Raw genomic sequence first — 12,167 nt, 5'->3', positions numbered from 1 at the left:
CTTCTTCCAGGTCTCCCACGTGGGTGCAGGGGCCCCAAGCACTTGGGCCATCTTCTGCTGCTTTCCCAGGCCATAGCAGAGAGCTGGATTGGAAGTGGAGCAGCCGGGACTCGAACCAGCGACCATATGGGATGCCGGCGCTGCAGGCGGCCGCTTTACCTGCTACACCAAGCACCGGCCCCAGGCCCAATAGCACTTCCTCTCCTTTCCCTTCCTCTTTCCCTGCATCTCCTGCCCTGAGCTCCAGCTGTGGGCCTGAAGACCCCATTGCCTGTCCACAAGCCGGGGCCGCTGGGCCTGGGACGAGCAGCACCTGGGGAGGGGCGGAGAGGGGCTGGTTAGTCACAGATGCTCCCTCCAGGGCTCTGTCTCTCCTTGTGACAGCATCCCAGTGGCGGCCCCCGGCTGGAATGGCCCAGACCCTCGACCCCAAGCCAAGCACGCGCCCCTTTTCCCTCTCCCCAGGACCGCCAAGGCTCTGCTCTGGAGCCAGCCCAGCCCCCGCTGCCTGGTGAGCCTGGCGCCTGTCCCAGACTGAGGGCACAGGTGAGCTGGCTGGCAGGCGGAGTGGGGGCAGCATGCCAGCCTTCGCTTCTTCCCGGACAAGCTGGCCTCTGATGTGGTCTGGCCTGGGAGACAGACGCACTGCTTGCGAAAAGCTGTCCAGGCTTCAACCGTGAGTGCTCCAAAGGCCGCGCTTGTCAGAGGAGAAGCGAAGACTCACCTGCTACAGGCACTTGCTCTGGGTGACGGGGCCCAGTGGCCGGGGACAGCGAGCCTGCAGCCCCAGAGCCCAGCGCCTGGCTCTTTGGGGAAAAGGGGAGACACTGCACCTGCCCCCAGAGATGGAGGCACATATTAAAGCAGTAGTACGAAAAATGAACAGAGGAATATATGCAGGCCTGTCACCTTGAACTCTGCTCTTTCGACATCTCTCATCCTTAATCAGTCAGCCAGTCATCAAACATGACCCGAGCAGCCATGCACTGAGGCTACTGTTCTGTATTTGGGGTCTTCCCCGTGTAGGAGGGGAGACAGACAAGGCGGCTTCCCGGAGGTGGTGATGTCCGAGCAGGGTGTTGCAGGCTTCCTGGAGAAAGAGCCAGAGTGTGTGGGGGGAGGGGGAGGAGCACTCTCTCATGGAGTCCTGTGGCCTGGAGAACCCCAGGGGCCCTGCTGTGGCACCCAGGTGAGTGTCAGGTGGGAGGTGAGCCCAGGGCCCAGGTGGTGTCAGGTGGGAGGTGAGCCCAGGGCCCAGGTGGTGTCAGGTGGGAGGTGAGCCCAGGGCCCAGGTGGTGTCAGCTGGGAGGTGAGCCCAGGGCCCAGGTGGTGTCAGGTGGGAGGTGAGCCCAGGACCCAGGTGGGTGTCAGGTGGGAGGTGAGCCCAGGGCCCAGGTGGGTGTCAGGTGGGAGGTGAGACCAGGGCCCAGGTGGGTGTCAGGTGGGAGGTGAGCCCAGGGCCCAGGTGGGATGTGAGCCCAGGGCCCAGGCGGGTGTCAGGTGGGAGGTGAGACCAGGGCCCAGGCGGGTGTCAGGTGGGAGGTGAGACCAGGGCCCAGGTGGGTGTCAGGTGGGAGGTGAGACCAGGGCCCCGGTGGGTGTCAGGTGGGAGGTGAGACCAGGACCCAGGTGGGTGTCAGGTGGGAGGTGAGCCCAGGGCCCAGGTGGGATGTGAGCCCAGGGCCCAGGTGGGTGTCAGGTGGGAGGTGAGCCCAGGGCCCAGGTGGGTGTCAGGTGGGAGGTGAGCCCAGGGCCCAGGTGGTGTCAGGTGGGAGGTGAACCCAGGGCCTTGAATGCTAAGCTTTGTGGTACAGACAAGGGGGAGTGATTTTCCAACACCGTCCATTTCAAAGAGCATTCACTGAACATCTACTATGTGCTGCCTAGTTTAGACGCTGGGGATACGGCAGAGAATGAGACAGACACGAGCCCTCGCCCTTACCGCCTCCATGGGCTGGGTAAAGGTGATAATAGGCCCTGGAAAGCTCATAGGAGAAACGAAAGAGGTAGGGATTGCTGGGCTTGCGGGCAGGGGCATTTCTCACTTTAAGTTAGGAATCAGCTGGGTGTTGCTGACAAGGTTGGAGTGAGCGTTTGGTGCAGACATTAAGGGTCTGTTTAGGCCACCTGCCTTCCCTACCCGAGTGCCTGGGTTCTGGTCCTGGCTCTGTGCGCCCTGGGAGGCAGCAGGTGACGGCTCAAGTGCTTGGGCCTCCCCACCGCCCACGTGGGAAACCTGGCTGCAGTTCCAGGCTCCAGGCTCCAGCCTGGCCCGGTCCATAGCCGTTGTGGACATTTGAGGAGTGAACCAGCAGGAGGTGCTACGTCCATCTCTATTTCTCTGCCTCTCAAATAGAGGAAATAAATCCATACGGCTCGGTGAAGGCCTCGGAAGCAGAGAGACAGATGATGTCATTCCCGCAGTCTGGGGACCTGCGGGTCCCTGGTGCCTGCAGGCCGGGGCCTGGCGTTCTGGGATCCACAGCAGCAGAGCGGGTCCCAGCCCTGGGAGTAGGAGACCAGTGCATCTTCTGTAGCGGGTGGCACCTGTGCCTCCCGGCCTGCTCAGCCTCCCATGCTAACCCCTTAGTCCAGTCAGGCTGACACCCAAAATTTAGCACGGTCGGGGAGGAAGAGTCCAGAGGAGATACAGCCAGGGAAACTGGGGGCGGGGGATGGAGCACGGGCGACCTTCTGAGCAGCCTTCAGCTTTCCCTGGGGGTGGGGGGTGGATGGGGGCCACAGCAGAGCCGTTAAAATATATTGATTTGTATTGGAAAGGCAGAGCGACAGAAAGAAAGGGAGAGAGAGATTTTTCCATTTGCTGTTTCACGCCCCCAAATGCCCACAAACAGCCAGGACTGGGCTAGGCCAAAGCTAGGAACCCCATTGGGGTCTCCCACGTGTGTGGCAGGAGCCCAAAGACTGAGGGCATGGGCCCCGGCTTCCCAGGCACATTAGCAGGGAGCTGGACCAGAAGGGGAGCAGCCGGGACTCGAACCTGCACTCAGCTATGCGATCCTGGCGTCCCCAGCAGTGGCTTAACCCACAGCACCACAATGCTCCCCAACCCTGGAGGGTTTCTTTTTTTTCCATTTGTTTAATTTTAAGACTTTTTTTTAATGTATTTTTATTTGACAGGAAGAGAGAGAGATTGATTTCATCTGCTGGTTCACTTTCCAAATGCCCACAACAGCCAGGGCTGGGCCAGGCCAAAGCCAGCAGCCTGGAACTGAACCCAGGACCCCACACGGGTGGCAGGGTCCCCAGTACCTGAGTCGTCACCGGTGCCTCCCAGGGTGCACATGAGCAGGAAGCTGGAGTCAGAGGCGGAGCAGCCGGGACTCACGCACAGGCATGCCCACATGGGAAGCGGGCCTCCCAGGCTGCGACTTGCCCACTGCACCCAGGTCCCACCTCCTCCCAGGAGGGATTTGAGCAGAGCAGGGACCAGTCCACCCCTGGTTCTGTCCGGATCGCTCCGGCTGCTGGCTGAGAACAGACAGCAGCGTCCCTGAAGGGGGTCTCTGCAGGAACACAGGTGAGAGGCAGGGCTGGTCAGAAGGTGGGCGAGGGGACGGCCACATCCGGCATGATTTAAGGGCAGGGCCAACAGGGCCTTGCTAGAGGGATACCCAGGGTGGGAGGCTGGGAGGGACCAAGAGAAAGGGAGGAGTCCAGGATGCCCGGGTCGAGGTGGTGGCCTGGCCAACGGAAAAGACCGAGTGGCCATGTGCGGGGTGGAGGTTGGGAGAGGCTGGATGAGGGGCAATGAACCTGGGAGCGGGGGCCGCACCTGTGAATTTTGGGCTGCCCCTTAGACGACCCCATGGCGAGGGCAAGAGTAGGCGGTTGCCCGTGTGAGTCTGGCGTTCAGGGGGACGTCAGGGCTGGGAACCAGGCGGGTTTTGCAGCTGGGGAAGAGGCCCTCGGCGGCAGCGTGGAGGAGACGGCTGGAGGGTTGCTTGTGTCCAGGAGCATCAGGCCAGGCTGGGGCTCGCGGTGCTGTGAGTGAAGCCACCACCTTGGACGTCCGCATCCCATATTCGAATGCCTGGGATCAAGTCCTGTTCTGTGTCCGATCCAGCTCCCTGATAATGCACCTGGGAAGGAAGCGGAAGATGGGCCAAGCGCGTGGGCCCCTGTGAGACCCGGATGGAGCTCCTGGCTCCTGGCTTCAGCCTGGCCCACCTCTGGCTGTTGCAACCATTTGGGGGAGTGAACCAGGAGATGGAAGGTCTTGCTCTCTCTCTCTCTCTCTGTCCCTCTCTGTCACTCTGCCTTTCCTATAAATAAACCTAAAAAAAACAAAAACAAAAACAAAAAAAAAACACACCACCAGTTGGGCTGCAGAGAAAGATGAAAGGCATCCAAGATATTTGCTTAGCACTGTGCTACCTTGTTTCGGTGGTGGAGGGAACACAGGTTTGTCGTAGGAGGTGAAAACAGCCGGGAGGCTGGCCAGAGCCCTGGACCAGAAGCCGCAGGCCCTGGTGATCGGGAAGCGGCCCCTTGGCTTCAGGCTCTGTGTCCTGGAGGAGGAGGAGCAGGTCTGGGGAAGTGGGGCGCAGCCTGAGGGCCCAGCAGACACCCCTGGGGGCTTGGGAGTCGGGAGGAGTCGGGCTGGACCGGAAGGTTGAAGTACATGGTCCAGGGAGTGCGTTTGGGGGTGTGTGGGAGGCAGGGGGTGGGGAGTGGGAGGGCGCTGGCAGAAGCAAGGCCAGCAGGTGCACCTGGAATGCTCCCCGCCAGGTGCGGGCTGGATGGAGAGGAACTGAGACGGTGACAGCGGCTGCATTCCAGGCAGCAGCATTAGATGCCCTGGGTCCCCGCACTCCTGCAGAGGGGCCCTGGCGAGGAAGTCGGGCGCTGGGCGGCGCTGTACAGGTCGAGGTTTCCATGGCTGGGAGGCTGCCCGGTGAGCCCACGGCCCGCCGGCGGGAGCCCTGCCGTTGGGAGCTGCTGCCCCCTGCCGGGCAAAGCCGGCGTTGCCTCGCGGCCACCGCACCCACCTCAGAACCACCAGGCAACCACAGCAGCTGGTCAAGCAGGAGAGGAGACACGTGTGAGTGCATGTGCGCGCGGGAGCATGTGATTGCGCGCGCACACGTGTGTACATGTGCACGTGAGCGTATATGTGAATGTGTGACCGCATGTGCGTATGTGAATGTATATGTGTTTACATGTGTGAGCGTGTGCGTGCATGTGCATGGGTGTAGCTGTGTGTATGTGTCTGTGTTTCAGCTCTCCCGAAGGGCCCAGTAGGCCAGTTCTGACGGCCACCCCCCCCCACTCTGTCTCCCCCTTCGTGTCCACCATGAGCCTGGAGCCATCTTCCAGGGCAGGACGTGGCCCTCCTGGGCCAGCAGCAGGTATGTGTGTGTGTGTGTGTGTGTGTGTGTGTGGCAGGTGCAGAACGAGCCCCACTCCATAGCAGCTGCTCTATCGGATGGAACTCACTGTTTTCCTGAATGTGTTCATTGCCTTCTTCCAATGAAAAAGTTGGTAGGAAAAGCAGGCCCACTATTCTGCTTAAATCTCAGAGATACGGATGAATGGTGGACTCCCTACTTGTAAAATGTAGCCAAGATATGCAAAAGCTAAATATTTAAAATCACACATTTTTCTGCAATTAAAGTTGAGAGGCAGAGAGAGTGCACCTCCGTCCGCTGGTTCACTCTCCAGAATGCTCACAACGGCTAGGGCTGGGCCAGGCTAAAGCCAGGAACCAGGAACCCCATCTGGGACCAGGGCCCCAAGAACTCAGGCCAAATTCCCCTGACTTCCCAGGCGCATCAGCAGGGAGCTGGCAGCCGGGACACGAACCGGTGCTCGGGTAAGGGATGCTGGCATTGCAAACAGCAGACCCCCTCATGGCTCCTAAAGCTGACCCGACCCCTCCCCGGGCCTCCCCGCCTCCCACTGTTGCTGTCAGAGCCAAGGGCTCTCCAGCGCCCTCTTCAGTCTCGCTGGAAGCACAACTCATTCCCTAGCAGGTGTTTAGGATGGTGCAATGGCTGGTGCTGTGAGCTCTTACAGTAACCCCAGAATTACAGGAAACAGCACTTCCTGGCCCGCCCTCAGCTCCTTGCCCCACTTCCTTGTTCTCTGCAGCACCTGGTATCGAACACACAGGTGTTTTTCTGTTCTCTCTCTCTTCCCCAGGTCAGGGGATTCTGTCTGTCCCACTGTTCCGTGCCCATCACCTGCAAACACACCTATGCCAGTAAATATTTCTAGCATGAATGAATGGCTGTAAAAGTCTTGGGAACATCTGACAGCCCAGTGGCAGCCAGGTCACGTGTGGGTGACGGCATTAGCGGGAGGTGCCAGGCGAGGCGGCCCTGTGGGAACCGAGCCCGTACTGAGGATGACACGGAAGTCAGGGGGAGCCCAGCCGTGCCAGGAGACTAGCCCCACACAGGACTGAACTCGTACGTGATGTCTCTCACTGCTGGGGAAACGAGAGAGGGGGCCTAGGCACCGCCCATGACACCAACAAGCTGACTGGAGTCCCGGCTGCTCCACTTCCGATCCAGCTCTCTGCTATGGCGTAGGAAAGCAGCAGCAGGTGGCCAGGGCTTGGGCCCCTGCACCCACGTGGGAGACCCAGATGGCGCTCCTGGCTTTGACCTGGCTCGGCCCTGACCTTTGAGGCCATCTGAGGAATGAACCAGCAAATGGAAGATCTTTCTCTCTCTTTCAAATAAATCAATCTTAAAAAAAAAAAAAAAGTGAAAGCTAGCATGACCCTGTGATGTTCCTGCCTCCCACCAGTGCCTCTGCACTGGAATTAAAGGTCTAAGCTGTAAAGTGTGCTCCATTCCGTGTGCACACCCGTGTGTGTGTGTACATTTATGCGCACTCTAGCCGACACTGGATATCAGCATCATTTCCTGGGGTTTCTGCTCAGGATGGGTAACACTGGAAAGATTGGACGAGCTACAAAGTAACTTCCTGTCACCTTCAAAAACTTCAAGGTCATGCCACTCCAAGGCTGGGAGCCGTGGAAGACGGGGGGGGGGGGGGGGGAAGATGGGACAACCCAGCATCCTTTGATACTATGGATATATATATATATATAAAATCCTAAAAGGGATTTTTTTGGGGGAGGGGAGCAGTTTGCAATCCCTGCAAAATGCAAAGGTGAATGCCTGACCGAGCCCTGAGGGCCGCAGCGCCCCCCGGCGGACGAGTTTGTGCACAGCCCCTTCTGGGCAGCTTCGAGGGGCTGTCACCCTCCCCCACCCCACCCCCAGCCGCCCTTCTGGGATTACAGCCACGCTAACTGGGGGAGGGGGTGCCCCTGGGGGGCAGGGGTGATGCCTGGATCATGGCACACAACGGCTTCCCAGACACGGAGAAGGGTATTGGGGTCAGCCCACAGGCCGTGAGAGCCCAGCCCTGGCTGAGTGGGCTCCCACCCGCGGGGGGGGGGACAACTAGGGGTTACCACTACAGAGGGCTCCCAAGGGTCGGGGGCGGGGCTTGGAGGAAACTGTCGCTGTTGAAAACCTGACCTCCCCTCCCCCCGCAGGTTGCAACCCGGCTCGGAAGTCTGGGGAAGAGGCAGTCCCCCCGCACGTGTTGTCGAGGGGGTGCCCAAGGTACGTGTTTGTGGAGAGGGACAACCGCCTGGGGGTGCGCCGAGGCCCCGAGGGTCAGGCGCCCCCCCCCCCCCCATGCTCCTGGATGGGCAGGTTGGAAGTGTGGGAGAGATGGGGATGCAGATTCGAAACGCTCTGGGGAACCTACTTTTCCTTCTGACTGTAGCTCATGGGAGAGGATGGTTCTACACGTGGACAGTCCCAGCCACGCTACCTTCAGGCTGATGGTGGGGTAGGCGCAGTCCTGGCTCTGGCCCTCCTTGCTCTATTGGCAGAGCGCCCCCTTGGGGCAGAGCGAGGCATGTGCACCTGCGCAGGAAATGGCTGGGAAACGCAATGGGCCAGTCCAGCATTCCAGGCTGCAGAAGGGCAGGCGGGGGCACCTGCTTCCTGGGGGCGGGACTTGCCAGGGAGGGCCTCACCCAGGAGGGAGGGCAAAGGGCCATGTCCTTTGCCTGCCCCACCCCGCTGAGAGGAGCCCCAGTCGCCAGGCTACCGTCTCTGTCCCAGGCCTTCAAGGGGTAAGTGTCATTCTAAAGCCACCGACTGGGTATTTCCAGAGGACAGGGTGAGCGTCGTTGTCTGCTCAGGGGGCCCGAATGCCCTGCCCACACTGCCTGCCCGCAGGCCAGGCGGGGGCCACACAGGCCCAAGTCCTCCTGCTGGGAGTGGGGCGCTGGGCAGCAGGTGCAGGAGGCCTCAGCCCCTTCCCTCCTGATATCAACGCCAGGGCCTAGGCCAGAGTGAAAGGGCTCAGAGTGGACACCTCGTCCCAGCAAGCCCCAGCCTTGTCGTCTGTCACTCCGCGAGAGCACTCGGAACCCCGGGTGGCTGGAGCACTGGGGGACGCCCCGCCGGTGCCCTCCCTGGACCAAGTCCTCCAGGAGCGAGATGAAGCCATCGCCAAGTGAGGAGGCTGCTGGTGGGAGTGGGGGGCGGGGAGGGCGCACCCACGGGGCCCTGTCCTGTCAGGGGAGGGGGCGGGGCGGGCCACGCACACCCCTGTCACTGAAGCGGGGGCCGTGGCCGCACCCGCGCACCCCCAGGCCGCTGTCCCTGCCACCCGCAGGAAGCGTGCAGTGGAGGCCGAGCTGGATACGTGCAAGGCCAGGCTGCGTGCAGTGGAGGCCCAGCTGCTGGAGGTCCTGGAGGAGAAACTGAGGCTGAGGCAGGAGGTGGAGGCCTGGGAGGTAGGGGACTGCTGGTGGGCCTGGGAGGCGCGGGGCGACGGGCACGGGGTTGGCCCTGAACCTGCTCTCCGGCCTACAGGAAGACGTGCAGCAGCTGGTGAGGCAGCAGGTGCAGAGTCAGCTGCAGAGGGAGTCCAGGGGCACCCCGGGAGCCCATGGGGACCCCGAAACGGCCGGGACCCCGAAACGCGCCCGGGCCCACTTCGCCCTGGGCCAGTGGGGGCGCTGGCGGTGAGAGAGCTCCGGTCGGGACTCTGGGAGCACAGTCTTTATTCATTAAAGCTGCAGGCCTGGCTGCCCACTCTCTGCCTGCCCGAGTCCTTTTGTGCCACGACGGGGAGGTGGGCTGCAGGCACTCGTGGTCCTGGGGGTCCCGCGCGCTCAGGCCAGGAAGCCTCGGATGGCGGCCGTGAAGTCCTGGGGCCGGTCAGCGTGCACCCAATGCCCAGCATCAGGGACCGTCTGCAGCACGGCCCGAGGGAACAGCCGTCGGATCTCAGCGTGGTGGCTGGGGCTGCCCGTGGAGATGAGACGGGGCGCCCCGTGAGTCCACGCGCGCCCCGTGCCCACACCCCAGGTGGCCCCTCCCCCGGCCCAGGCTGGCTTACTGCACGAACTGGGAGTTTCCGCCGCGAAGAAAGAGCGTTGGCCCAGGGTAGGCGTCCTGTCGGGGCGGGAAGGCCATGATGTTGTCCAGGTGCCGGGCCAGCGCGTCCAAGTTCACCCTCCACACAAAGCGCCCGTCCACCTCCACCAGGTTGGTGAGCAGGAACTGGCGCACGGCCGTATCCTGGGGGCGTCCCACAGTTGCTGGGGAGGGGGGACTCCTTGTGAGGCCCGGGCTGCCCCTGGTCCCTCACCAAGGCCCTCCAGGGGGGTGGGGAGCATCACCTGGACCACAGGGCTGAGCTGCTGGTCGGCCAGCTTGCGGGCCTGGGAGCGGGGCACCTCACCCGGGATGTGTACGGCCTGCATGGCCGCTAGGTAGGCTTTGAAGTCCGAGACAGAAGTGGTCTCCACCGGACTGATGTCCACGGCCACCAGACGGTCCACGAGCTCCGGCTATGGGAGAGAAGTGGGCTGGGGACCGGCCTTGGGGCAGGCACGGGTCTCAGGCTGAGCGCCCGAAGCTGGCTGGGAAGGGGCTCACCCTCTGTAGCGCCAGCAGCATGGCCGTCTTTCCTCCCATGCTGTGGCCGATGAGGGCACAGGGCGCCAAGCCCAGCTCAGGTAGGAGGCTCTGCAGGTCCTGGCTCATGGCCTCATAGCTCATATCCGGGCTGTGGGGGCTGGCACCATGGTTCCGAGCGTCCACGGTGAGCACCTGGGGGTGGGGGTGGGGGTGGGGATGAGGTGACCCTGGCTGGCTGTGGGGTAGACAGCTAAGGCCTGGTCGGGGTGGGCAGTGCCTGGAGGCTGATCCTGATGAGGGGAGTGGTAAAGACCCCCTATGCAGCTACGGGAGACGAAGTACGTGGGTCAGAGCAGGCCCAAGGAGTGGGAGCCCGTGGTTTGCAGGGCTGGCTCGGCTGCACAGCAGCCCCACGGGAAACCAGGAAGGAGACCCCAGGAATGTCCAACAGCCAGGACACAGAGGCGGTGGGCTCCTGACATCCCCCAGGGGTGGGGGAGACACAGGGGGCTGGCCCCCTTCGCGTCAGCGCTGAGCCCCAGCTCTGGACTCGCTGATGGAGACCCGCAAGGTGAACAGGCTGGACAGACGGCAGCGTGAGGGAACAGAATGGACGGTCCACCCAGGACCTGGCTCGGCCCATGGGGTCTCAGCAGGGCCCAGGAGGAAGGGGGAGGAGCTGTGCGCCCCAGGCCCCGCCCACCAGGACCCCGCCCCATTCGGGACCCCGCCCCTGCCCGGACGCTCACCCTGCGGCCCGTCTGCTGCGCCAAGGCCTTGGCGATGGAATTGAAATTGGTCTTGCTGCCCAAGAGCCCGTGCAGAATGACGATGGCCGGCAGGGCCGCCTCTCCGTCCAGCAGCTTGTAGGACAGCGGCAGCGGCCTAGCGGGAGGAGGCGAGGCTTGGGGAGAAGGTCTGAGCCAGGACAGGAGGCAGGGGCTTGACAAAGCAGCCTGGGCCGGGCGGGCCGCAGGGGCCGGCAGGGAGGGGGAAGGGGCGGGGACGGCCATCCACCTGGCGCCCTTGACTGACCTCGGCTCGGCGCCGCCACCGCTGCTGCTGCTGCTGCAGGGTGCGACGGGCAACCTCGAGAGAATGGGGCTGCGGGCACCGAGGGCCCCACGGGGCAACCTCCATGCGCTGGCCCAGCGGAGCATGCCCGCAGCCGCAACCCGGCGCGCACCTCGCGGACGACTTCCGGTCCAAGCCCGGCCCCCACGCCGTCCCGTGAGCCCCGCCCAGTTCCCACTGGAGCTCCGCCCTCTTGCCGTCCCCAGAGCGGATAGACCGCCCCCGATCACGTGGCCTTACGTAATCCCCAGGAACTGTCCGTCTCCTCCGCAACCCTGCCCCCTTGCGTCATTACGTAATCCCCCGCACGGGGCCCTCCCTGGCCACGCCCTAGGCGGAGCCAACCTGAGCTCTCGCCCCGCCCCGCCGCGCCCTGCCCGTCTCCAAGGCCGCGCCCCGCCCCTTCCGGCGTGGAAACCAAGCGCTCCAGGCGTCCGGAGTGGGGGCGCGAGTTGTGGGCCGGCGTCGGGCGGGTTCCCGGCGAGCTCGTGTCCCTGCGCCCGCTCCACAGCTGGGGGCCCGGGTATCCTGAAGACTCAGGGACCCTAAAGGCGACGCCTCCCCGCCCCTCTGTCCCCTTCACAGACGGGGAAGTGCAGAGAGGGCAAAGTGCAGAACTTCTGATGCGAGTCGGGGGCGCCACCGGGGTCCGCTCCCGCCGGGCGTTTGTGCCGTCGGGGGCATTGGTTGGACTGATATGGCCGAGACCCTTCCCCGGGGGTCGAACTCAGCTCACCCGCTGGGGGGAAGCGATGGCGGCTGACGGCAGCGCCCCACACCTCAGAGCCTGGGTTCCCCTGGCTGCCAGTGCTTCACCCAGTGATGGCTAAAGTGGTTGGGGTCTTGGCTCCCAGCCGTGGACGGGAGCGTGTGTGCTCTCTCTCTGGTTCCAGAATAAATAAATACATAAGACTGGATCATGCTGTTGGGGAACCAGGGGTTCGCCGAGCCCCCAGCCGCAATGCTTTTGATATTTACCGTATCAAGACCCAGTATCTCTGCCCCGGCTTGCGGGCTGAGGTGGTGGCGCAGCGGCTAAGCCTCCGCTTGGAACACCCCGATCCCCTAGCAGAGTGCCGGTTGAGTCCTGGCTGCTCACTGCAGGTGGCGGAAGATGGCCCAAGTGTTTAGGCTCCTGCATCCACGTGGGAGACCTGGATGGAG

General features: G+C 63.0%; 1 protein-coding gene and 1 long non-coding RNA gene across 5 annotated transcripts; one reads left to right on the top strand and one right to left on the bottom strand.

Moving 5' to 3' along the window:
- Positions 1–7,542: 7,542 nt before the first annotated feature.
- LOC127488039 (uncharacterized) lies at positions 7,543–9,099 on the top strand. Of its 2 annotated transcripts, XR_016225684.1 has the most exons (4): positions 7,543–7,607; positions 8,338–8,514; positions 8,654–8,797; positions 8,877–9,099. It is a non-coding gene; the product is annotated as an uncharacterized LOC127488039 (long non-coding RNA). The 2 variants fall into 2 exon arrangements; XR_007915431.3 differs by lacking the exon at positions 7,543–7,607 and having other exon boundaries at positions 8,375–8,514; positions 8,677–8,797.
- On the bottom strand, positions 9,051–11,124 carry ABHD11 (abhydrolase domain containing 11). 3 transcript variants are annotated; one of them, XR_007915422.3, is made up of 6 exons: positions 10,965–11,124; positions 10,679–10,814; positions 9,948–10,121; positions 9,689–9,859; positions 9,406–9,607; positions 9,051–9,311 (listed from the first exon to the last, which is right to left on the bottom strand). XR_007915422.3 is itself a non-coding variant. In XM_008249093.5 (6 exons), the coding sequence occupies exons 1-6, from the start codon at positions 11,087–11,089 to the stop codon at positions 9,179–9,181; spliced, it is 921 nt and encodes a 306-aa protein (XP_008247315.3). In that variant the 5' UTR covers positions 11,090–11,124; the 3' UTR covers positions 9,051–9,178. The 3 variants fall into 3 exon arrangements, 2 of the variants coding, with proteins under 2 accessions (XP_008247315.3, XP_051691406.1); XM_008249093.5 differs by having other exon boundaries at positions 9,406–9,587; XM_051835446.3 differs by having other exon boundaries at positions 9,406–9,461.
- Between the last annotated feature and the right edge of the window lie 1,043 nt (positions 11,125–12,167).

This window comes from Oryctolagus cuniculus, chromosome 19 (genome assembly GCF_051225735.1).
Source record: "Oryctolagus cuniculus isolate XC-2025 breed Fujian yellow rabbit chromosome 19, ASM5122573v1, whole genome shotgun sequence".
Taxonomy (NCBI): domain Eukaryota; kingdom Metazoa; phylum Chordata; class Mammalia; order Lagomorpha; family Leporidae; genus Oryctolagus; species Oryctolagus cuniculus.
The sequence above is the reverse complement of the archived record's forward strand: the minus strand, read 5'-3'. Positions and strand labels throughout refer to the sequence as shown.